The sequence below is a fragment of the Eublepharis macularius genome, chromosome 14 (genome assembly GCF_028583425.1).
Source record: "Eublepharis macularius isolate TG4126 chromosome 14, MPM_Emac_v1.0, whole genome shotgun sequence".
NCBI classification, from domain to species: domain Eukaryota; kingdom Metazoa; phylum Chordata; class Lepidosauria; order Squamata; family Eublepharidae; genus Eublepharis; species Eublepharis macularius.
Window position 1 is genome coordinate 57,052,151 of NC_072803.1, and position 22,582 is coordinate 57,074,732.

Genomic DNA, 22,582 nt, shown 5'->3' on the forward strand with positions numbered 1-22,582 from the left:
GAAAAGTCTTTGGCGATACCTCCTTCCTGAGATCCTTTTGCTGGAAATGCCGGGAACTGGACCCTAGAAACTGCTGCATGCAAAACAGGCATTCCACTTGTGAGTCAGAGTGTTTCCCTTCCAGTTTAGTCTCTCTGGTTAGTTCCATGCTAGCCATTGAGTGCTACCATGTAAAATGGCTAGAATGCATGTTCACGAGACACAAAATGTTTTTTCCCTTTCCCCCAGGGGAATTTGGTTGCTAGATATTCACTGGTGAGGGGGCTCAAGCTCAAAGAATGACAACTTAAATAACTCAACATTAACAACAGTTGAAAAAGTTATCCCTGGAAAAATACAGGGATTTATCCAGGAACCAGAAAATAGGTAAATACAGACTCCCTGGTAAACACAGACAGATGGGACATGCCAGATTGTGTTGGAGTGTTATATATTCCCTCTGGAATTTTTAGGGGGTTATTTTTGTATGTACAACATTTGACTAATCCTTGCATTTTCCATGTATGTATTTATATATAAATATAAAATATGAAAAACGTAAATAAATAAAATAAAATATCCCTCTTTTCTGCTCAATGAGACCCAAAGTGGCTTAGAACACCGTTTACCCCTCCTATATTTTCTCGCCAAAAGTGAGGTAGGTTAGGTTGAGAGAATGTGACTAGCAAGCTTCCAAGGTAGAGTGGGGATTCAAACCCAGGTCTCCTAGGATCCTAGTATGACACTGTGCTATACCAGCTCCTAATAGCTTCTGTATGGTTTTTTGGGGAAGGGGCAGGGCACTATTGTGAACAGAACGGTGGCAGGCTGAGCTGAAGTCATCCTACATGGAATGCCAGAGCCGATCCGTACATTATGGCCCCCATGTAACAAACCCACACAAGTACAAAATTCAGTTCTAAAATATCAACTGCGGAGGGGAATAGGGGTTTGGAAGGGAGGCGCTTAAACTGGAATTTGTGGTTTCTGCCCATGCATCTCTGAAGCAGAGTAGCATTTTTTCTGAGGCAAAGTGGATATAGATGGCTTCGGAGGCAATGTCCGTGTAGTCATCAACTCTGCCTCTTTCTCTTGGAGAAAATGACAAGAATCGCCACACATTTATTGTTCGCATAAGCTTTTGTGGGCATTCATAGGCATAAAGAAGTCACCTCAGTGCATATCCACATTTACCCTGACCTGAAGAAAGCAGACAGGAAGAAAATTGATTCATTTGAAATGTGGTGCTGGAGGAGAGTTTTGCGGATACCATAGATGGCCAAAAAGACAAATAAGTGGGTACTAGATCAAATCAAGTCTGAATTCTCCCTAGAAGCTAAAATGACAGAACTGAGACTATCGTACTTTGGTCACATCACGAGAAGACAAGATTCTCTGGAAAAGTCAATAATGCTAGGAAAAGTGGAAGGCAGTCGGAAAAGAGGAAGACCTAAAATGTGATGGCTTGACTCAATAAAAAAGTCACGTCCTCCAGTTTGCAGAATCTGAGCAAGTCTGTTAATGACAGGACGTTTTGGAGGTCTTTTATAGGGTTGCCATTGGTCAGAGGCGACTTGATGGCACATAACACACACCCTGACCTACAGGGAAGAAGAAAAAACAGTTTTACCAAAGCACGGCCAAGCAATGCAAGAGAGAGCTACAAGTATGGCACAGTGCTATGAATAAATATAGAATCTTCCGGAACTTGTCCCCTCTCAGCACTTAACAGGCTTTTTCTTTTTTTCTTTTTTTTTCAGAGTTCTTCAAGATTAAAGGCTTTGGAAGCCTGAGCAGTATTCCATGGGGTTTCACCTTCCGCCGTGTATCTGTTGCCCCCAGCATTCTTGAGACTCCTGGAGGAGGTCTTTTGTCCTCAAACAGTTTCCTGGAGCCCACCGTGGAAAGCACACAGGATGACTTGAATACTATGCCCAAAAGCCCGTCAGCTTACGCCCGCTCGTGTGACATGTACAGCCACATGGGCACCATGCCAAGGGCACACGGCGGGCGGGCAGGAAAACAGAACAAGGCTAAAGCCAAGGGAACCTCAAAAGACAGAATTCAGGATACCGCATTACCAGCTGTCCCAGAGCCCCATGTGACTGTCGTGGCGCCCATCTTGAGAAAAGAGGCTTCTTTAGCCGTTGAGGCATTGGCAGTCAAAGAGACATCACCACTCAAAGCCAACCACAGCCCAGCCTGTTCCCAAATGACGGGGCCTGTTGTGATCAATATTTCGAAGAGTTTTCCTGAGCTGGGGCAAGTTGGTGAGAGCTCAGAAGACAAACAAAAGGGCCATAAGGAGGGCCTTCCCGGGGAACATGGAAAAGGTACTGAGGAACAAGTCAGACTAGAAATCTCAGAAAGACCCGTCGTGTCCAGAGAACAAGTGATCGAGGAGAAAATCTCACAGGAGAATGCAGATCTGAGGTGAGGTACAACATTTTTCTACTAATCTAGTTGCCCTCCTTTTCCATTGCAATTTTGGAAGTTTGAACTTGGGTCTTGGAGCAGAATTCTAGGTTTTATTTTAATTTTTTTAAATTCAGGCCTTCAGTCTCGCAAAGAATCAGCCAAGAATTAAGGTGGGGAACCTCAAGGAATGCCTTAGACAATTAACCTTTATTTATTTATTTATTTATTTATTTATTTATACCCTGTCTTTCTACCTCAATCGGAGCTCAAAGTAGCCTACGTTATTCTCCATATTATCTTCACAACAACCCCGTGAGGTAGGTTAGGCTGAGAATGCATGTCTGGCCCAAAGGGACCCAGCAAGCTTCCATGGCAGAGTGAGGATTTGAATCTGGGTCTTCCAGTTCCTAGCTCAACACTTTAACCACTACACCATGCTAGCTGTTACCTCAAGTAATGAACTTTGATGTGGGGGTAGAGATGTTACAAGTTCCCCCCTTTTCATCTGTGAAACGCTGTTCACTGTAGAGGAACAAGTTTGTTCGAACACAGAGGGCTCAGACTAATGCACTTTTAGATGAACTCAGATATTGTGCGTTGGCTGGTTCTGGTTCCAGAGAACAGGCCCATCCCCACATCGCAATACTGTGTGTGGTCATGATGGAATCATTCCTTCTATAACATGGCTCTTCTCTCCCGTATCGTATCGTATCAGTGGTACAGTAGCATTTGTATGGCTTTTTCAGCATTCAAAGTACTTCAAATACATTATCCTGTTATAACAGCTATGTTAGGTAGACCAGTTTTATTATCCCCATATTACACATGGGATGGGGCTGAAAAAGAGCAGCCACTTTAGTGAGTTTCTGGCAGAGGTGAGATTTGAATTGGGGGCTTCCCAGATTGCAGATCATTCTGTTAGTCACTAAGCTACTTGATCTTTGACGTACTCTCCAGCATCCTGTCTCCTGCCATCACATTTAGTACAGCTCCCCTTACCCGGCTGTCCTACAGCTGCCTAATTATAAAACTGGCATTGACAGCCCTGTAATCCAAATTTATGCTATGAAGCCCAGTTCCAATGTGCCATTCCTCCCCATCCAGGGCTTTTTTTTTCAGCTGGAATGTGGTGGAACGGAGTTCCAGCACCTCTTAAAAATGGTCAGATGGCTGGTGGCCCCACCCCCTGATCTCCAGACAGAGCAGAGTTTAGATTGCCCTCCACGCCGCTGGAGCAGCGTGGAGGGCAATCTAAACTCCCCTCTGTCTGGAGATCAGGGAGCAGGGCCACCAGCCATCTGACCATTTTCACTGAGGGTGATTCAAACTTTTAAAAACTTCCCCCTTGTTCCAGCTGACCCAAAGTGACGTCATTGGCCCTGGGAACATGCGTGCACTTTGCGCATGCACGTGTGGTACCAGGGGCACCACCTCCCGCCAAGAGTTGCCCCCTGTGATGGCAACCCACTGAGTTCCACCACCCCTTTTCCCAGAAAAAAAGCCCTGTCCCCATCCATCCGACAACTGTCGGAATACATCTCCCCTTCCCTGTCTCCTTCCCAGATGGAGAATGGACCACCAGTCTGTCCCCCCACCCCACCCCTGGGATCTGAGGTTTATTTTCTCAGGAGGTTCATGTTATGGAAGTCTCAGCACAGGCTGCAGATGCCAGAAGCATGTTAATGAAGAGGAATTTCTCTCCACTTTTGGCCTCTGCTTGGCTTTGCATTCCAGGGAAGGGAGGGAGGGACGGAAGCTTTGGGGAGGAGAGACAGCGATTAGGAGGAGGGACGAACTCAGATGTCCAGCTCAGACTTCCACAAGTTTCAGAGCTGGCAAAGCAAGAGACCGAAGCAGCTGAGATCGGGAGAGTCAAGGCAGTGTCTTTCCAAAGTGGGACGGCATCTTTTCCTTTTGGAGGTGCAGCCAGCCAGGACAGATGATGACAGAGGTGGGCAGGAGATATCATACCTTGGAACACGCCAGGTAAGCAGGCCCCTTTGCATCCCATCCAAAGAAAGGAGTGGAGATGGGAGTGAGATTTTTTTTTTTTTAGAATGCAGAAGAGTTGCCCTTAGCTGGTAGGTATAATAAAGGAGGAAGGGATTGCATATTGAAGGTAAATTTATTGTAGTTTAAGCTTTCATAAGGCAAGAGCCTACTTTATCACATCAATTGGTGCCTCCAGCTGATTTCACTCTTGAGAAAGAGAGAAAAGGCATTTGGTGAGAGAAAGAGGGATAGCGCTGATGTGGGGTCTGGTGCAGGTACATGGACTGAACTGAAGATTTAGGGTGTGTCTACACAAAAGCATGCCATGCCCCTGGGTTTGGCCAGTATCTGGAAAGCAACAGGGCAAGAATCAGTACTCTCCTTCACACACACAAACACACACACAGGTACCATGTTATGCAAGAGGGATGTGTGTGTGTGTCCATCCAAGGTGTACCCCTGGTTGGAAAGGCAGGCCATCAGCTCAGCATGAAAGAAGATATTTCACTTGGATAGAGTGGACTCTTTGGTTGTTTTGCATGTGTGGATGATTCTTTCAGAGATTAATCCCTGCTGATATAACTTCCCATTTAAGCCAATGTCTGTGAAAAAAACCGACTGCCCACAGACAGCAATGAGATTTGTGTTAGCTGCCGTTAAAAGCCGTTGTTTATGCACAGCCTGAAGCTGGCATTGCTGTTGAGTGAAGAGGCTTTGGGGTGGGGGTGGGGTTGCTACCTGTGCCATAGTAGGATTCCTTCTGATCTGCTATGGCGCAGCAGCCACCACTGACATCGCATACCCTCTTTTGCTGTGTCGAAGTGACAGGATTGGATCAACCTGGTGCAATTGGGCCTCTTCCAGTCCCAGCCATACGAGGGTGATAACAACGAGGTGAAGTAGCAGCTGCCATTTTCTTGCCCGCCATGTCTCTGTATGCTGGCAGCTGCTGCTGCTCCTAGAAGTTATCGCCGTTGGCTTACTGGGCAAACCAGTGGCAAAGTTGGTGCTAAGCTGTGATTGTTTTCTCTGAGTGTAAATGAAGGCAGACATGGAGGTTGGTGGAGGAGAAGGTGATCTGCTTAGTGTGGGAAACAGAGGATATCTTGCTAGTAACCTTCCAGGACCTGGAGCCAGCCCTGAGTCATGGAGGCATGGAGGCTGCTATTGTCCTATGGAGACAGGTCACAGTCTTTCTCTGTGGATTTTCAAGTGTCAAGGAACGATCCAGGTGATAGACCTGAGTGTGTCAATCAAGAGCCAAGTGATGCATAACAGTGAAATTCTGTGCCTGGAACTTTTTGGCCCTAAAAAGCAGCCACAGGGGTGGGGTGGGGTATGTGGATTGGAGTGTGGTGATGGGAAAGCAGGAGTTAATGCTTCCTTCTATGTGGCTTCCCAGATGTTTCCTATTCTGGGCTGCTTTAAGCACCAGTTTGGGGGGGGGCAGGTCCAACAGAGGAACCTGTCCTTTCCCTCTATGAGGGTTGAAAGCATCCAGGTAGGGTTGCCAGTTCCAAGTTGGGAAATTCCTGGAGATCTGGGGGGTGAAACCTGGAGAAAGAGGGGTTTGGGGTGGGAAAGAACCTTGGCATGGCATAATTCCATAGAGTCCACCCACCAAAGCAGCCATTTTCTCCAGGTGAACTGATCTCTGTGGCCTGGAGACTAGTTGTAATTCCAGGAGATCTCCAGACACTACCTGGAGGCTGGCAACCCTACGTCCAGGGAGGATAGCATTTTTGATCAGGGAAACAGTGTGGAAGTGGAAGAGTTAAGCCTCACCTTTCCCTAGTGCCGTGGGACCCAATCCCATAATCATGCCTTCTCTCTGCCACACAGTTGTTTTTAAGATCCAAATTATATATCTGGAGTTTCAGCCACAGAAGTCCAGGACACATTTTGTTTGGCCCTTAGAATACCATACTAGCAGCAATGTGGGTTGATGTTAGTTCTTGTGTGTATAACTAAACAGGACTCCGAAGAGCAACCCATCTGTGTTAATGATCTTCAGTTCCATGTAGGAATTAGCTCAAAACCTTGTGTAGGGTTTCCCCTCTGACCTCGTGAAGATTTGGTGGGGGGAGAATGTGTGAATCTTTTAGTCCTTTTCCCTAAAAGTCATCTCAGGCTTCCAGTTAGCACTGGATTAGCCAAGATACTCTGATTTTTCAGAGATTGTAGAGAAAGAGTGGTAATGTTAGAAAAGATGTCTGTGAGGGATGCTTTCCCTTCATTCCCACTCTTCCAATTAAGGAATCCCCGGGTTCATAGGACTTTTATTTATTTTCTTGAATGCATTCTTATCTTACTTCCTCTCCAAGGAGCTCAGGGTGGCATCCATCATTCTCCCCTCCTTCCTTTTTATCCTCACAAGAACCCTGGTATCTGAAGAAGTGAGCTGTGACTCACAAAAGCTCATACCCTATCACAAATTTGGTTAGTCTTATACCTGCTACTGGACTCTTGCTCTTTTCTATAAGAACCCTTAAGCTAGATTAGGTTGAGAAAGTGACTGGCTCAAGGTTAGCCAGCAAGTTTCCGTGGCAGAGCGGGGATTTGAACCTGCCAGATTCTAGTCTGACACTCTTACTGCTATACCACACCAGCTCAGAAGATACATAATGCAAGCACCCGGTTGAAGCTAAACTGGGCTGGGTGTAGTTAGTGCATGAAACGGATACCTCCAGGGGACCCTACATAAACTGTCTCAAGTTCCATGTTGAAGAAAGACAGGATATAAATGTAATGAATTATAAGAACATTGCTGTGCTATGTCGACTCTTGGTCTCATGCCAAGATATTCAATACTTAAAGCATATTTAGCTTTGACTTGGAGAATGTTACAATGTTACAACATGCACCGTTACAACATATAACACTTAGCATGTGCACACACACATGTATATACTTTATTTTATTTGTTTTATGCTATTTATAGTTCACCTTTCTCATGGAGACTCAAGAGGGATTACACACTGTAGATCAGTACAGTCAGCAACTGGGACATTGAATAAACATTCAATAAACACTACAGTAGGACAAGGATTACAGAAATTTGGAAACAAACAGAAGCCTGATACAGAGCTGAAAACAAAATGTAAGCAAACTGACATGACATATTACACAATGCAGAACTATCCAGTAGGAGCATCCTTACAGCAACAGACAGTGCACAGTACTATAGTCTATAGTCCCTATCCCTTTCCAGTGCATCTCTCTGAATAATTTTCTTACAGCATTGTCCTGTTCAAAGCATTTTATACACATTATCTCCTGTATCTTTTAAACAGCCATATAAGGTAGGCTAGTATTATAATCCACATGTTGCAGTTTGTTGTGAGAAACTGAGCAAACTAGCACTTGCTTTGGAATTGCAAATTATGAGGCAAAACACACACACAGCCAGGGGAGGGAAATGGTGGTGGTTGCGGGAAAGTTGCAGTGGGAAAATAGGGGAAAGGGTTAAGCGAAAGCACAGCAATCTCTTCCCTGTTCCAAGTCACCTTTTCCTTGGGTGAGGAAGCTATCAGAGGTAATTTTGGGGGGCGGGGTGTCATACTGTGTAGCTCAAATGCTAACATTTCAACCAGTGCCCATTCAACCATCAATGGGAGAAGCAGCACATTTCCAAACAGGGAGAGTGCAACAATCATAGAATCATAGGCAGGGCTGGATCAAGGGGGGGCAGGGGGCGTAGCCTGCCCCTGGCGCTGCCAACGAGGGGGCGCCGGGCACAGCTGCCAGCCACTGGGAGCGTGCCAGAGTTGGTAGCTTGCTGCGCGGGAGGCTGAGAGCAGGGTTGGGAGGCCCTCACCTGCCCTGCTGATGGGGCGGCTGGCTTGCCGCGCACGCAGGACCTCCCAGCCCTGTGCTCAGCCACCCACGCAGCAAGTCAGTCACCCCAGCACATGCACACGCCACCGCCACCACCAGCTCTCTGCGGCGCACTGGGCGCTGGGGTGGCCGGCTTGCCCTGCGTGCAGCACGCCTCCGACCCTGTGTGATGATCTCATGGAAGTGACATCATCACACAGCGCCAGGAGCACATGTGCATTCTGTACATGCACGCAAAAGACCGGACAAGCGTTGCACCGAGCGCCGGCAGCCATAGATCCAGCCCTGATTATAGGGTTGGAAGGAACCTCTAGGGTCATCTAGTCTAACCCCCTGCACAATGCAGGAAATTCACAACTACCTTCTCCCCCGCACACATACACACCGTGGCCCCACTCCATACCCAGAAGATGTTCAAACACCATCAGGATCCCTAGCCAAGCTGGCCTGGGGAAAAATGCTACCTGACCCCAAGGTGGTGATTGGCCTTACCCTGGGCATGTAAGAAGGGGCCACGAGAACCAAGCACTGATGTAACCCTTCCTGCCCTCCTCCTCATGATCTGCCCAGGTTCACAGAATCAGCATTGCTGTCAGATGCCCATCTAGCCCCTGCTTAAAAACCTCCAAGGGAGGAGAGCCCACCACCTCCTGAGGACGCCTGTTCCACTGAGGGACCACTTTAACAATGGTGAAAGAGCATTAAAAAAAATAGTTTTTCTCATGGCAGCTTCTACCAGTCACTGTAGTGTTAAACTGAAAAGGGAGGGTGCCTGTTGAAAGAAGTTCTGCCAAACATTCAATAATAGGCTTGCCAACCTCCAGGTGGGGACTGGAGATCTCCCAGAATTGCAACTGATCTCCAGGCTACAGAGTTTAGTTGGAGGCTGCGTTGGAGGGTGGACTCTATGGCATCACAATGGTGAGCTTCCTCCGCTTCCCAAATTTCAGCCTCCATAGGCTCCACCCCCAAATCTCCAGGAATTTCCCAACCTGGAGTTGGCATGGTAACCTTACCCAGGGGTCTAGAGCAGCCGTCACTTGCGCTGATCTTGCTAGCCCATCTGAGTTTGCTGCACAGTCCCCAGGGGGTCTGCGAGCATCTAATGCACCGATTCAGCACTTCTGGCCATTGCACCTTCGTCCCCAGCGCCCTTTATGTGATGAAAAGAGTATAGTTTTGTGAACACGGATGTGTAGTGAATATCTTTCTGCTTTTTTCCTGACCGTGATTGGAAATCTTTACTTGAAATTGTTTCCATCTTAAGAAAGGATTTTATCCCCTCTGCCATTCCTGTGACTTTCCTGTTTCTCTCGTCTTTCTTTTCTCCCTTTTTCCATCACATTTTCACCACTCCCTTCTTCCAACGACCTCAAGGGAGTGCAAGTGGCTCTCCCCTCTCCCACAACAACCCTGTGAGTTAGGTTAGGCTGAGAGATCACCAGGGGCACCTACAGAGCTTTGTAGCACCTTTAAACCTAACCAACTTTGTTGTAGCATAAGCTTTTGAAAACCACAGCTCTCTTCGTCAGACGGGAGAGCTGTGGTTCTCAAAAGTTTATGCTACAATGAAGTTGGTTAATCTTAAAGGTGCTACTGGACTCTTTACTGTTTTGCAACTACAGACTAACACAACTAACTCCTCTGGATCTACAGAGCATTGTAGCTGAGAATTTGATCCTAGCTTTAGTTTCATTTTAATCACTACAAAATGCTGGCTGTTTCTGCGTTTTTCCGTCATCTGCCAGTCTCTTTCTTCACTTGTATGGCAACCTGTCTCCTCCAGAAGAGACTTCCTTTCAGGCCCAGAACGGTAGGATTTGAAAAGCAACAGAGTGAAGTCTCTGGGAAAACTGACTCTCTTTCATCTCCAAGCCGTTTGGGGTTTCCTTCCACCAACGGCTCCGCGGCTGAAGAAGCATGGAATGTACTGTGGACTTTTTAAAAAGCACAAGTGTGTGAGTCAGAGGAAAGAGACTCGTTGTGATCGGTGAGAGATAGGCGGAAATAGGACTATTGAAAGAGCGAGGAAAAGGAGCTGAGCAGCGAGGTTTGAAACCTACAATATCCTGTTTGCCTCTGAAAGCGGAGGCCAAAGTTCAGGTACTTTCACAAGTTCGCTGAAAGCAACTTTACTGAAAGCAACTATAGCAATTGCCAACTTTTTTTTTTTATAAAGAGCTGTCTGGTGGCACAGCAGACAGAGGAGGATGTAGAGGGAATGGTCTGCCGCGAAGGGAAGTGTGTGTAAAAGTCCCATGTGTCGTTCCATGGTCAATGTGAATGTTTCTGTATTCTCGGCAGCAGTGAATTCCAAATGGAGAATCCTTGCTGTGTGGCTGCAAGCACCCTATAACTTGATTCACACATGCGAGAGATGGGAATGTTGAGGTGGTAGAACGGACTGCACCAAATCAAAGTGGAGGTCAGAGATTCCACCTTTGAATGCCCTTCCGCACACACACCAAAAATCCGTGCCAATAGAAAACTCAGAGCAGGGAGAAAGGAAGGCTCTACTCAGTATTTTGGCTTGCTGTGCTTGTTGAAGATGTCCAAGATTTTTTAAACACATGGCGGCGTTCCAAAATCTTCATCTGTAGCCTGAAATGGCACAGTCCATTTTATCTCATTCTCCTACATGCGTGAACCAGTGTTGCTTGTGAATGAGACATATGTAGTAAAGCAAAAGAGGGGCATTAATTATTATTTTTTTACAGAACTAGGAAATAAACACTGACATGAATACCTTTCCTGTTAAAAGAGATTGTATCATGATGCCTTCAAATATTATTTAGAAAATCTATACATTGGTATTTTGGTCCCAATATTGGCACAGGTTTGGTAGGCAGTTCGTAAAATGCCATGGGACCTTTAAGGGGCCATTGATGCAACTGATTCAGGGCTTCTAGCCAGGCAAGAACAGCTGACGTTTTCATGTCCTCCAACATTTCCAGATTAAAATAGGAACCTTTTCTTGGTGTCCTTATATCTCCGCACATCAAGAATTCGGGTGCTCTGTTGTACTACTGTATATTGCAGAAGGTGGGTCTCCACCTGCCAAACACAAAATTAATTTATTCTGCCATAGACCATTCTGCACTTGGCTTGCTTCAAAAGAGATGGGTTAGCCAATGTTCTGCAATGCTTCCCTCCCTGTTTTTGTTCCAAATTTTACACCCTGCCTCTCCAAACAGCCAATGCAGCTAAAAAGTCAGGAATAAACACGTCTTAAAAACTCCCCTCCCACCCAAACACAGGTTTGGTATCCAGACCTTTGAATTATTCAGAATGATGTTCTACACAAATACTTCCCCCCAGCTCAGAACTTCCACACAAAAGGGTTCTCCATTTTTGCAGAACTGTTATACCTGATAATTTCTCCAGCAACATTCAAAAATGCTCCTAACGGAGTGTCTCTACATAAGACCTCTTACACAAGGATGCTCAAGTGAAGGGAGATGCCATGTTAGCTGGGAAGCATAGTTTATAAAAGACAAGAGCCTCTCTAGAGCTGCAGAGATCTCTCCTCAGAGAGTTTATTTCATCTTTGCCTCCCAGAAGGCTCTAGTCAATTTCACCTCCCCTTCCAGGAGCAGGTGAGCTGTGAAGAAAGAAGGATCAACAGTTAACTTATTCTAAACTGGATAGGACATTTCCAGGTGATCAGTTTTTGACTTCAGCAACTATTCAGTTATTACCCACTTCAGTTAGATGGAAATTGCATTTTCCTAGCATCATTTGCACCACGTATTGTAACCCCCCCCATAACGAGTAGATGCAGGGGCAGCACCAGGGTTTCTGGCGCCTGAGGCTGCCCTTAAGTGCGCGCACAGAGTGCATGCGTGCCCCTCGGACTGCGTGATGATGTCACTGTGTGTGACATCATCACGCAGCATGTTGGCCCCATTGGCCGGCGGGCGGCTGGGATAGCGCATGGAGGCTGCCCACGCTCCCAGTTGGGCGTGGTGGGTGGCTGGGGAGGTGCATGTACGTCCGCCCAGCCCTCCCGCTCTGTTGTTCCGCACACTGCCCTGGATGCCTGCTGTGCCTGGCCCGCAGCTGCTGCGCCCAGCCGGGGGGGGGGTGTCTTGGCGGCAGTGGCAGCGCAGGGCGGGGCGGGAGGGCTGGCAGGCTGCAGCAGCTGCAGGCCAGGCACGGCAGGCAGCTGGGGGTGGTGCGTGAGCGGCTTCCCATCCCTCCCGCTCAGTTGCCAGCGCTGCCACCACCAGCTCCACAGTGCGTGCCCCCACCCCTGGTGCCCCCTTCGGCGCCTCAGCGCTTGAGGCGGGGGCCGGACCTGCCTCAATGGGTGCGCCAGCCCTGAGTAGATGTATAGGCAGGCTGGCTGAGACTTTCAAGGAAAACACTGTGAACAGATTTGCCATTCAGAGAAATGTACGTTATAAGTGGCAAACAGGAAGGAAGCCTTTCGTCAAACAAATATTCTTCTGAGTAAAGGGCTCTGGGAGCGGCATATGTTTATCGTACTTTAATTTATGTTTGTTAGCCAGCTAGGGCATTTTAAGGAGAGGAGGGAGGGAAATCTTTTGAATAAATACATAAATAAAAAACAGTAAATATGATGTAATATGCTTCTTACTCAGGTTTTAAGGGGTCCGTATCAGCCTCGACATGGGCCGTTTCCACACTACTCACCTTCAATCGGAACGCTGCAGAACATTGCGAAGAAAATGCGGAAGGTAGCGTTTTCTCACGTGAATTTTGTGCAACATCATGCAAAACTCGCGCAAGAAAACGCTGTCTTCCGGGTTTTGTTCGCAATGTTCCGCGGCGTTCCGATTGAAGGTGAGTAGTGTGGAAACGGCCATAGAATACGACAGTCTTTGAACAGTCAGATCCTTTTCCTTTAGCAAGGTCCCCCCCATCCCCAAACCCCACTTCCCCGGGTAGAAAAACAAGTTAAGACAGCCACAAAAACTGCTTTCTACAACCTCTCCCTAGCCTGGAAAATGACTTCTTACCTCAACCTGGCCAACCTAGCCGACCTGGATCCATGCTATGGTAACATCAAGACTTGACTATCGTAATGCACTATACATAGGATTCCCATCTAAACTAACTAGGAGACTCCAATTGGTGCAAAACGCTGCAGCGCGACTGCTACTAGGAGCAAGCAGGAGCATGAACATCACTCCCATCCTGCAGCCACTCTTTTGGCTACCCGTTAGTTACTGTGCTCAGTTCAAGGTATTGATTATCGCTTACAAAGCTCTTCATAGCCTTAGTCCATTATACCTACAGGACTGTTTCCCTCCCTATGCTCTTCCACAGCAGCTTCGCTCTTCCGAACAGGGTCTCCTGCAGGTGCGACCCACACATCAGCAAAACTGACAGCAGCCCGTACACGGGCTGTCTCTGTGGTGGCCCCTACCCTGTGGAACAGCCTGCCTGAGGAGGTCAGGAGAGCCCCCACTCTCCTGGCTTTCAGCAAATGATGCAAAACCGAATTATTCAAAAAGGCTTTTTACTCCTATCTGAGAGCTGTATTGCAGGGAGGGGACCTCAGATGATCTGCTAATGAATTAGGAACCATAGACCTCACCACTATGTTGTATTGGATTCCTACTAATGCTGTGTCTTTGTGAACTTGTGTCTATTGACCCTATGGTATTGTTTATGGAAACGTTCCTAATATTGACTGTACTAATCCGCCTTGAGTCTCAGTGAGAAAGGCAGACTATAAATGACAAAAAATACATGACATTAAATAAACAAACAAACAAACAAACAAATAAATAAATAAATGACATTAAACAAACAAACAAATCACCAGGAATTTCCCAACACAGAGCTGGCAACCCTCTGCGCTCAGTCCATTTGCGCCGGAGCGCATCCACACCTAAACCTGACATTCTCTCCTGCGGCCCTTGAATCTGGGAGCCCTCCAAACCGTAACACTGCCCAGCTTGTCACCAGCTGTAACCTTGCAAAGGCCAGGTGTCACGCCGGCTTTTGCTGGTGCTCCCAGGCAGCGTAGAGGCAGCGTTTCAAAGGGGGAGCGCTGGAATTTCTCCCAGGCACTTTGACCGGCTCCAAGAATGTTGAGCCTCATTCAAGAATCCCACAAGCCATTCATTCGCACGGCTCCCTGCGTATCGCTGCAAGCTGGCCTCTTCTCGGGATGAAGTCACAGCCAAAGACATCTGCTTGCAGTTAGGAGACGAGGGGTTATTTATAGTATTTTCATTCTTCCCTTGCGGCAACCGAGTGGAAGTCTGGGGTGGGGGTGTTTCATTGGCTCTTAACGTGGAACCGATGCCCTCCATAAGCCAAGGGGCCTCTTGCCTTTCTCGGGAGTCCGAGCAGCTCCTTGCGACCCCGCTTGAATTCCTTCCCCCAGTTGCTCTCATGCTCCCTGTTTCCTGCCAGGAACCTCCCCTCCTCCTACCCTGGAATTTTCTCACAGTTTTTCCCCCCAAACACCAGCCGCTGCCTTCCGATCACTCTACAACCGTGTGAAACAACCTCTCTAAGCCAACAGCTGGCAGTCTCTGAAAGAGAAGGCTCCATGTGGCATTTCAGAAGGCTAGTCTTTGGCATGGTAGCCTCTGGAAATCGTGTGAAAATCTCCAATTTGATGGCAGCAGTAGCATGTCCCAGATACTTTGCAGAGTTGTTACGCACTGACTTTGGTGCACAGGGTTCCCAGAAGTCACAGGTCACTGGTTTGCAGCAGAACCACCCACACCAATCCCACACAACAAGTTTGTGTGCTGGGGGAATCCACACCCACTCACAACCCTGTGTGACATCGTGTTTCTTTTTCCCCAAATAGCAGTTCAGTCCCATTTATATCCTGCTTTTGCTGGAGGGAGGCCCTCCAGCTAAATGGAGGACCAAATAGCGCATGCAGAATGGTTTCAGGTCAGAAGCGAGACGCCAGGTTAGGGTTGCCAGGCCACCACCCCCAGCAGAGGATCCCCTGTTCACATCCTCCACCCCCGCCCCCACTTACCTGACCAGCGGGGGGGGGATGTGCCTCCTGGGGTGCGTTCCCAGGCGGCACAATGCGCTTCTGGATGGCGTGGTGTGCTTCCATGTGCCTCAGCAGCCTGATTCAGGCATGATTCGAGCCAATTCGGGCCCAAGTCATCCAGATTTGGCCCAAATCGGGCCACTGCAGAGAACGAGAGTGCTCCAAAGGGGACCAGAATCAGTCCAAATCCAGCCCGAATTGGACTGCTGTGGCATGATTCAGCCCCCTGTGGAGTTCAGGAGTTCTCCCAGGACTCCACGTTACCCACGCAATGATGTCACTTCCTGTAAGTCACTTCCTGGAAGTGACATCGTCGCACGGGTCGGGAGCACGCTCTGTACATGCACGAAGGAGAAGGAGATAAAATAGGTGCCAGGCCTTGTGCGCCGTGGTCTTAATCTGAATTGGGCACTGCACACACTGAAATTGAGGAAAATCGACAACTCATGCCCGACTGTTACCCAGGGTGGAGACTCCAGACTCAGGCTGTGTACTCTGTAGTGCATGAAGTAGGTCATGCAGCATTAAGCCCCCAGAGGAGGCTGGTTGGGAGCGAGCAAGGCTAGAAGATTAGAACAGTGACTCATGAAGAGATGCAACTGGCAGCTTCCACTAAGAACAAGTTGCCTACAATCCCATTTTATGTGAGGAAAAGGTATAAATATCGGTTCCACGTGGAGGCAGGATGGAAGCAGGCAAGGCCGGAACTCCTGTAGAGATTCAATAGACAGCCTAACCTCTGTTCTAACTTTTTGAGATTACAAAATGTTTCCTACCCTCTTTCAAGCCTCTCATCACAGCCATAAGGGCTAGAAACTTGCTTGCTTTCTTTGAAATGGAAGTTGATTGAAAATGCTGGATTCTGTTCCTGGTACTAAATGTAGAGCTCAGGAAGAGCAATATAAGATGGCTCTCACTGTAGGCTAGGCTTGCCAACCTCTGGGTGGGCCTGGAGTTCTGCCAGAATTACAGCTGATCTCCAGACTTTGGTAGGGCTGCAAGCTCCACGTTGGAAATTCCTGGAGATTTGAGAGGTGGAGCCTAGAGAGGGTGGGGTTTGGGGAGGGGACCTCATTAGGGTGTGTTTCCATAGAGTCCACCCTCCAAAGCAGCTGTTTTCCCCCAGGGGAACTAATTTCTGTGACCTGGATATTAGATGTAATTCCAGGCTATCTCCAGTCACCACCTGGAGTTTGGCAACCCTAGTTCAGAGATCAGTTCCCCCTGGAGAAAATGGCTGCCTTGAAGGGACTATCCCTTCCCAAACATCACATCCCTGCTTAGATTTCACCCTTTGTAGGATACACCTCCAAATCTCCAGGAATTTCCCAATCCAAAGTTGGTCTCCCTGCTAGTGGGGGTTCAGGGTGTAGGAACCATAAGTAGGTTGCTTATTTGATTTTTTAAAAATCAAATGAGCAACTGGCTAATGTTTTGCTGTTGTTACATGACTTAATCATTTCTGATGCTTTTCAGTTCAGAGGCACAAACATTCGCATAGATACATATGCATCTGGGTTATCTGGGTTGCAGATATTTGTGTGTGATTTCGTGATTTTTCTTTTATTTCTTGAAAGCCTGCCTTAGAAATGTGGCCACCCCAACAAACTGAGAAGGTGGCTCCAACTACTCTCTACCAGGTCTCCTAGCAAGTCCCCATACAACTGCTGGCTGCTCCCCAGGGCTGGCGCCACCATTGAGGTGGTGAGGTGGGCGCCGTGGGTGCTGAGGCGCCGAAGGGGGCGCCAGAGGGGGTACCGGGCCAGTCCCGCGCCGCTGCCACTGCCACCACCAACATGCCCACAGCCGGGCGCAGCAGCTGCGGGCCAGGCATGGCAGGCATCCAGGGTGGTGTGCGGAACCTCCCCAGCCATCCACCACACCTGACTGGGAGTGCGGACAGCCTCCGCGCTGTCCCAGCCACCCGCCAGCCAATGGGGCTGGCTTGCTGCGTGATGACGTCATCATGCAGGTGACGTCATCACGCAGTCCGGGGGGCACACGCGCACACTACGTGCCCGCGCACGTAGGGGCAGCCACGGGTGCCAGAAACCCTGGCGCCACCCCTGCTGCTCCCCCTATGACCATCTTTGCCTCCAGACTGGAAGTTGGAGAGTGGCATCCGCCTTGCGCCAGACATCACGGCAAAGGGCTGCCACTCGCCACTCCGTAAACCAGGTGTTTTGTTGGGTCGCTCCAAAGTACAGTTCTACAATCTCCTTGAACATTTGATTTTTTTTTTATTAGACACACACCTATATATTTTTAAAAGTCATAAAAACACTCTGGGGCACTGAGAGGATAAGACACATACTCTCCTAAGTGGAGATATTGCTATAGTAATCATAAAACCAACCGATATTGTCCTTTTAAGAAAGAGAGCTAGTGCTTTGTTTAATATTTAAACACCCAAATGTAATGGTTGCCTCACAACAACCCATCTCAGCCGGCCGGCCCTTCCAGCTTCCCAAGCATCTCTGGTGGTCAGGGACATCCCCAATGTCAGCCTAACTTTTAAAGAAGCGTTTGCAAGAGTTACCAGTTCTTACAGTGTGTTTTGGTTCTGGAAACAGAGATATCCTTTAGGTCTTTGGACTGTGTATATGCCTAGCCTTAGATGCAACCCACAACTACAGAAAGTGGTAACAGGCACAAAATCGTTAAGAATCAATTATCTTTTTAGAAAAGTATGTCACTAGCCCTTATGGTTGCAAAGAAAGCATTTGGATGATGTCTAGAGAGACTGCTGAAAACAGGAGGCCAGAGAGGTATAGTGGTTAGAGTGTCAGACCTAGGAGAACCAGGTTTCAACCCGTACTTTGCCACGGAAGCTCGCTGGGTGACCTTGGGCCCATCATTCTCTCAGGCTATCCTGATAGGGTTGCCAACTCTGGGCTGGGAAGTTCACGGAGATCTGGGAGGTGGAGCCTGGAAAGGGTGGGGTTTGAGAAGGGGGAAGGTCTTCAGCAGGATATAAAGCAATAGAGTCCACCCTCCAAAGTAGCCGTTTTCTCCAGGGGAACTGATCTTCATTGCCTGGAGATCAGTTGTAATTCCAGGATATCTCCAACCACCACTTGGGCGGTTTTCACACTGCTTACCGGCCACGGAACATCGCGCCAAGCGCCCGGAACGGCAGCATCTTCCTGGCACGATTTCGGGCCAGGAAGACGCTGCCGTTCCAGGAGCTCAGCGCGATGTTCCGTGGCCAGTAAGCAGTGTGAAAACGGCCCTGGAGTCTGGCAACGTTGTTATGAAGATAATGTGCAGGAGGAGAGAACAATGTTTTAAGTTGCTTTGGGTCCCCGATGGCGAGAAAAGCAGGTTATACTTTAAAAAATAAACCAGGACGATGAAATGTTGCGTTGTTCCTCCTCATAATAAGCAGAAGAGGAATCAGTTCTGCAAAAAGGAAAATATATGCAAATGAACTTAACTTGCTTGATTTATAGGGCAGAGAGAGTTTGGTTTTAAAGCACAATGATTGATTGATTCTATTTTACTTTATTTATAAGCCGCCTTTCTTCCCAACGGGGAACCCAAAGCAGCTTATATTGTCCTTTCCATAGCTTTGCTGTAGCTCTGTAAAGCTTCATGGAGCTTACAGTCTAAATTAAGGTTCCTTGTGTGCCAAATCTTTCCCCCAGAAGGCTACAGTCAAGAATTGCACCCCCAGGCTTGGAAGGCAGGCTCATCTGGAGTACTTCAGCTTCCCAGCTCCCTTTGCTAACAGTTTTTCACCAGAAGATGCTAAATGTGCAATTGTCCAGTTTTCAAGTTTTCTCCTGCCTCACCGTGTTTTTTCTCAAACCTGCTTCGATGCAATCTTAATGGAGTTCAAAGTGCGGTACTGTTAAATAGTGGGTTCAGACACAAGGTAATTCAACAGCTCTTTATTTAGCAGGAACACAACAGACTCTGACAGACTGAACAGAAGCCCTCAATATATATACAGCAGCTCCACCCCCCAGAATAACTGATAGCCAATGAGAATACATACTTTACAATACCGTCATTTGCATAAACTATATACAATGTTTGAAGTAGGCAGGCCACTGATTGGTCTTTATTATAGAGGACCGATTGGCTGCTGCCTTGAGAAAGTAACCTGTGATATTGCAGGGATTAAGGACTGATGAGAATGCAGGCATTGGGAGCCTTGACTGAACCTTAAGCTCAACACAGTATAGTGCATTGCAATCAATACAGTAAATACTTTAGAGGCCTTGCTCGGCCCAGTACACAACAGGTACCCTCAACAGCTCCAGAGATTCCAGCGATCTCTATTTAGTAGAGGTGCTGCTCTCTCTTTTCTTGTCCCTATTGTTTCCTGCATCCCCTGAATTTTTGCCTTTGGGAGATGTTAACACTGTTAGTGCAAGTTACTAGCAGGGCCCAAGTATCATTTTTTTGAGCCTGGTACAAACTTGTAAATGGGCTGCCTGCTCCAATCCCGTCCATGCATCATGAAAGGAAAACATTCTGTTTTATGTCTGGAATGTCATATAGATCTCAAGGGCTTGCAGACCACCCCAACCCCTTCCACAGCCCCAGTAAAGCATAGTCGTAAAGAGTCCAGTGGCACCTTTAAAACCAGGGCTTTTTTTCCAGCGGGAACGTGGTGGAACGGAGTTCCGGCACCTTTTGAAGATATTTGGCAATAGTGCGTGAAAATAATATTATTTCAAAGAATCCTGTGTGTTTCTTCCTCATTTCCCTCTTGAGAGTTCCACCACCTCTTTTTCCGTTAAAAAACCCTGTTTAAAACTAACCAACTTTACTGTAGCATAAGTTTTTGAGAACCACAGCTCTGTTCGTCAGATGCATCTGGTGAAGAGAGCTGTGGTTCTCGAAAGCTTATGCTACAATAAAGTTGGTTAGTCTTAAAGGTGCTACTGGATTCTTTACTATTTTGCAATTACAGACTAACACGGCTAACTCCTCTAGAACAGCAAAGCACGGCCATTTCCCCCATCAGGCTTCAGCTAGGGTAGTGGTGCCAACCTCCAGGCGGGGCTTGTAGTTCTCCTGGAATTATAGCTATAGACTATAGCTATAATTCCAGACTATAGAGATCCATTTCCCTAGAAGATATGCAGCTTCAGGGGGCAGAATCTATGGTATGCCAGAATGCCATAGAGTCTAGGAGTAATGGAAGTCCTAGAGTGAAATAACTTCCCCATTGATCTCCCTCCCTTTCCCAAACTCTGCCCTCCCCAAGCAGAGGTCACCCTCAAATCTCCAGGAACTTCACAAGACAGAGTTGGCAACCCTATGGGTTACTAGAGTCTCTGTTCTTCAGAGCTCAGTTCCCTCCCCTGAGCCTCCAGTAGTTAAATCTTGGAGTGGAAAGTGCAACTCGGTTGCATTTGGAGTGCGTGTGTCTGAATGCGTCTGCATTGACCACTAAGGCACCGTGAACAGACTACCATTTCATATGACTTGGGTGGTATATTTTGAACAATAATGTTTTTCTGGCATGTCTTTAAGCCCAAGAACAAATGCTGTCTTAACTTTTAAATGTGGTGGACAGGATATTGCAGAGTAGATGGATAGAGCAGATGGAATAAACTCTTTAGTAGCGCACGGTAGATTGGGAGTGAGGCGCTGGGTATGCGATGTTGCGAGCATCTCCGTGTTATCCTCTGTATAATGTAGGAGAGTATGCAGTTTTAGCTGAAGTTCATGAATGGCACCTCTATGTCACCGTGGCTGGTTGTTCAATGGATGTTCAGGGTAGGAGGCTGCTTCCGTGTGGACATTGAGCTCTGCTTCGTCTCTCAAATATCTGTGTTATGGGAGGGGGAGGCTTCTGCACATTTTCGTGCAGTCATCCGCCATGTGAGTTTTCCCCTGCCTCACTGTGGTTTTTCCTGAACCTGGGCCGTTTCCAGATGTCTTACCTTCTGCCGCTCCATGCCGCAACGTCGCGGCTCGTGCCAGGGAAAACGCGAAATATCGCGTTTTCTCGCGCGAGTTTTGCACAACGTCGCACAAAACTCACGCGACATTTCGCGTTCGCCCCAGGACGAGCCGCGATGTTGCGGCATGGAGCGGCAGAAGGTAAGCCATCTGGAAACGGCCCTGCTTCAGCACAATCTTTATAGAAAGTTTGTATACAAAGCAGGTTTGGCCACCATGTGGGCAGGAAAGTGTGGATTGTCAAACCTCCCTGACCAAACGGATCCCTTTTTACCTGCCTAACCCCTCTCGCCCACTGTTTCTCTCCCTCCAATTACCCGTGGGCTTTTTGCCAGCTTTTAAAAATTATCAGTATTTTCTATATTACTATTGTGTTAGCAATAGTGGGGAGCAGATGGCAAGCATTAGAGAATTAAAAAAAGGAAAAGCGTATGATACATTTTATAAATACACAGTAAAGTACCACAACGATAACTGGGGCTCATTTCGAGGGGGAATGCACAGGAACGCAGTTCCGGCAGTTCCCCAAAGAGGTCACATGTCAGGTGGACCCACCCACCTGACTCTCAGCCATTTTGGGTGCGTTTCAGCCTGGATTGGGGCCGAAATGGCCCAGATCGGGCCTCTGACGGGTGGTGGATCACTCTCCCACTCAGCAGTGGCCCGATCCTGACCATTTTGGGCCCCTTTTGGGCCATTTTCAGCCCCTTTTTGCCATTTTGGGCCCAATTTCGACCCTGAATGGCCAGGATTGGGTCCAAAACAGCCAAGATAGGTGATGTCAGGGGGTGTGGCATATGCAAATCAGTTATGCTAATGACACATGTCTGGTGATGGCAAGGGGCATGGCATTTGCTAATGAGTTATGCTAATGAGTTCCTCCAGCTCTTTTTCTACGAAATGACCCCTGACAATAACCATGCCACTTCTTCTTCTGTGGATTCAGCTCAGGTCTAGAGGCTATCCATGTAGAAGAAAACATGAGTCACAAGCAGAGGTGCTTCCAGATTTCCCTTCCCTGCTCGTCTAACTCCCCATTTCAATTTCATGTCTTTCTTGAGCAAACCAAACCCATGTTTAAAAAAAATAAAATCATGGCATTCTCTGTTGCCTTTGAAACACAATTGTTTCTTATAAAACATGCACATTTTGCACGATATATTGACAGTGGGCATGTATTAGGTACATAAATTACAAGACCATGACAAACGGTATGAATTTGGAAATTGCACCCTCCAAAGTCTCCATCCCTGGGATTCTCTACGGCTTCTAGGCGAAGTTCCCTTCTAGCATTCCAGGTCTCCTGAAACATGCTCAGTCCTACTTAAGCAATTATTTTATTTTGGCTAATTTACAAAGTGTTTGTATAGCTGAAGATTCCTCCCAAGACATCTGTCTTGCCTGTGGCTTTTGTGACTGACACGAGCACCAGCCAAC

The 22,582-nt window shown here is 47.6% G+C and overlaps 1 protein-coding gene across 1 annotated transcript in view; it reads left to right on the forward strand.

Annotated features, from left to right (window-relative positions):
* Nucleotides 1-4,260: 4,260 nt before the first annotated feature.
* The window catches only part of SH2D3C (SH2 domain containing 3C), an 81,171-nt gene continuing 62,849 nt past the window's right edge, over nt 4,261-22,582 (forward strand). Inside the window, exon 1 of the mRNA XM_054998589.1 lies at nt 4,261-4,383. Coding sequence (XP_054854564.1) covers nt 4,337-4,383 — 47 coding nt within the window. The 5' untranslated portion in view covers nt 4,261-4,336. The remainder of the gene's footprint in view (nt 4,384-22,582) is intronic.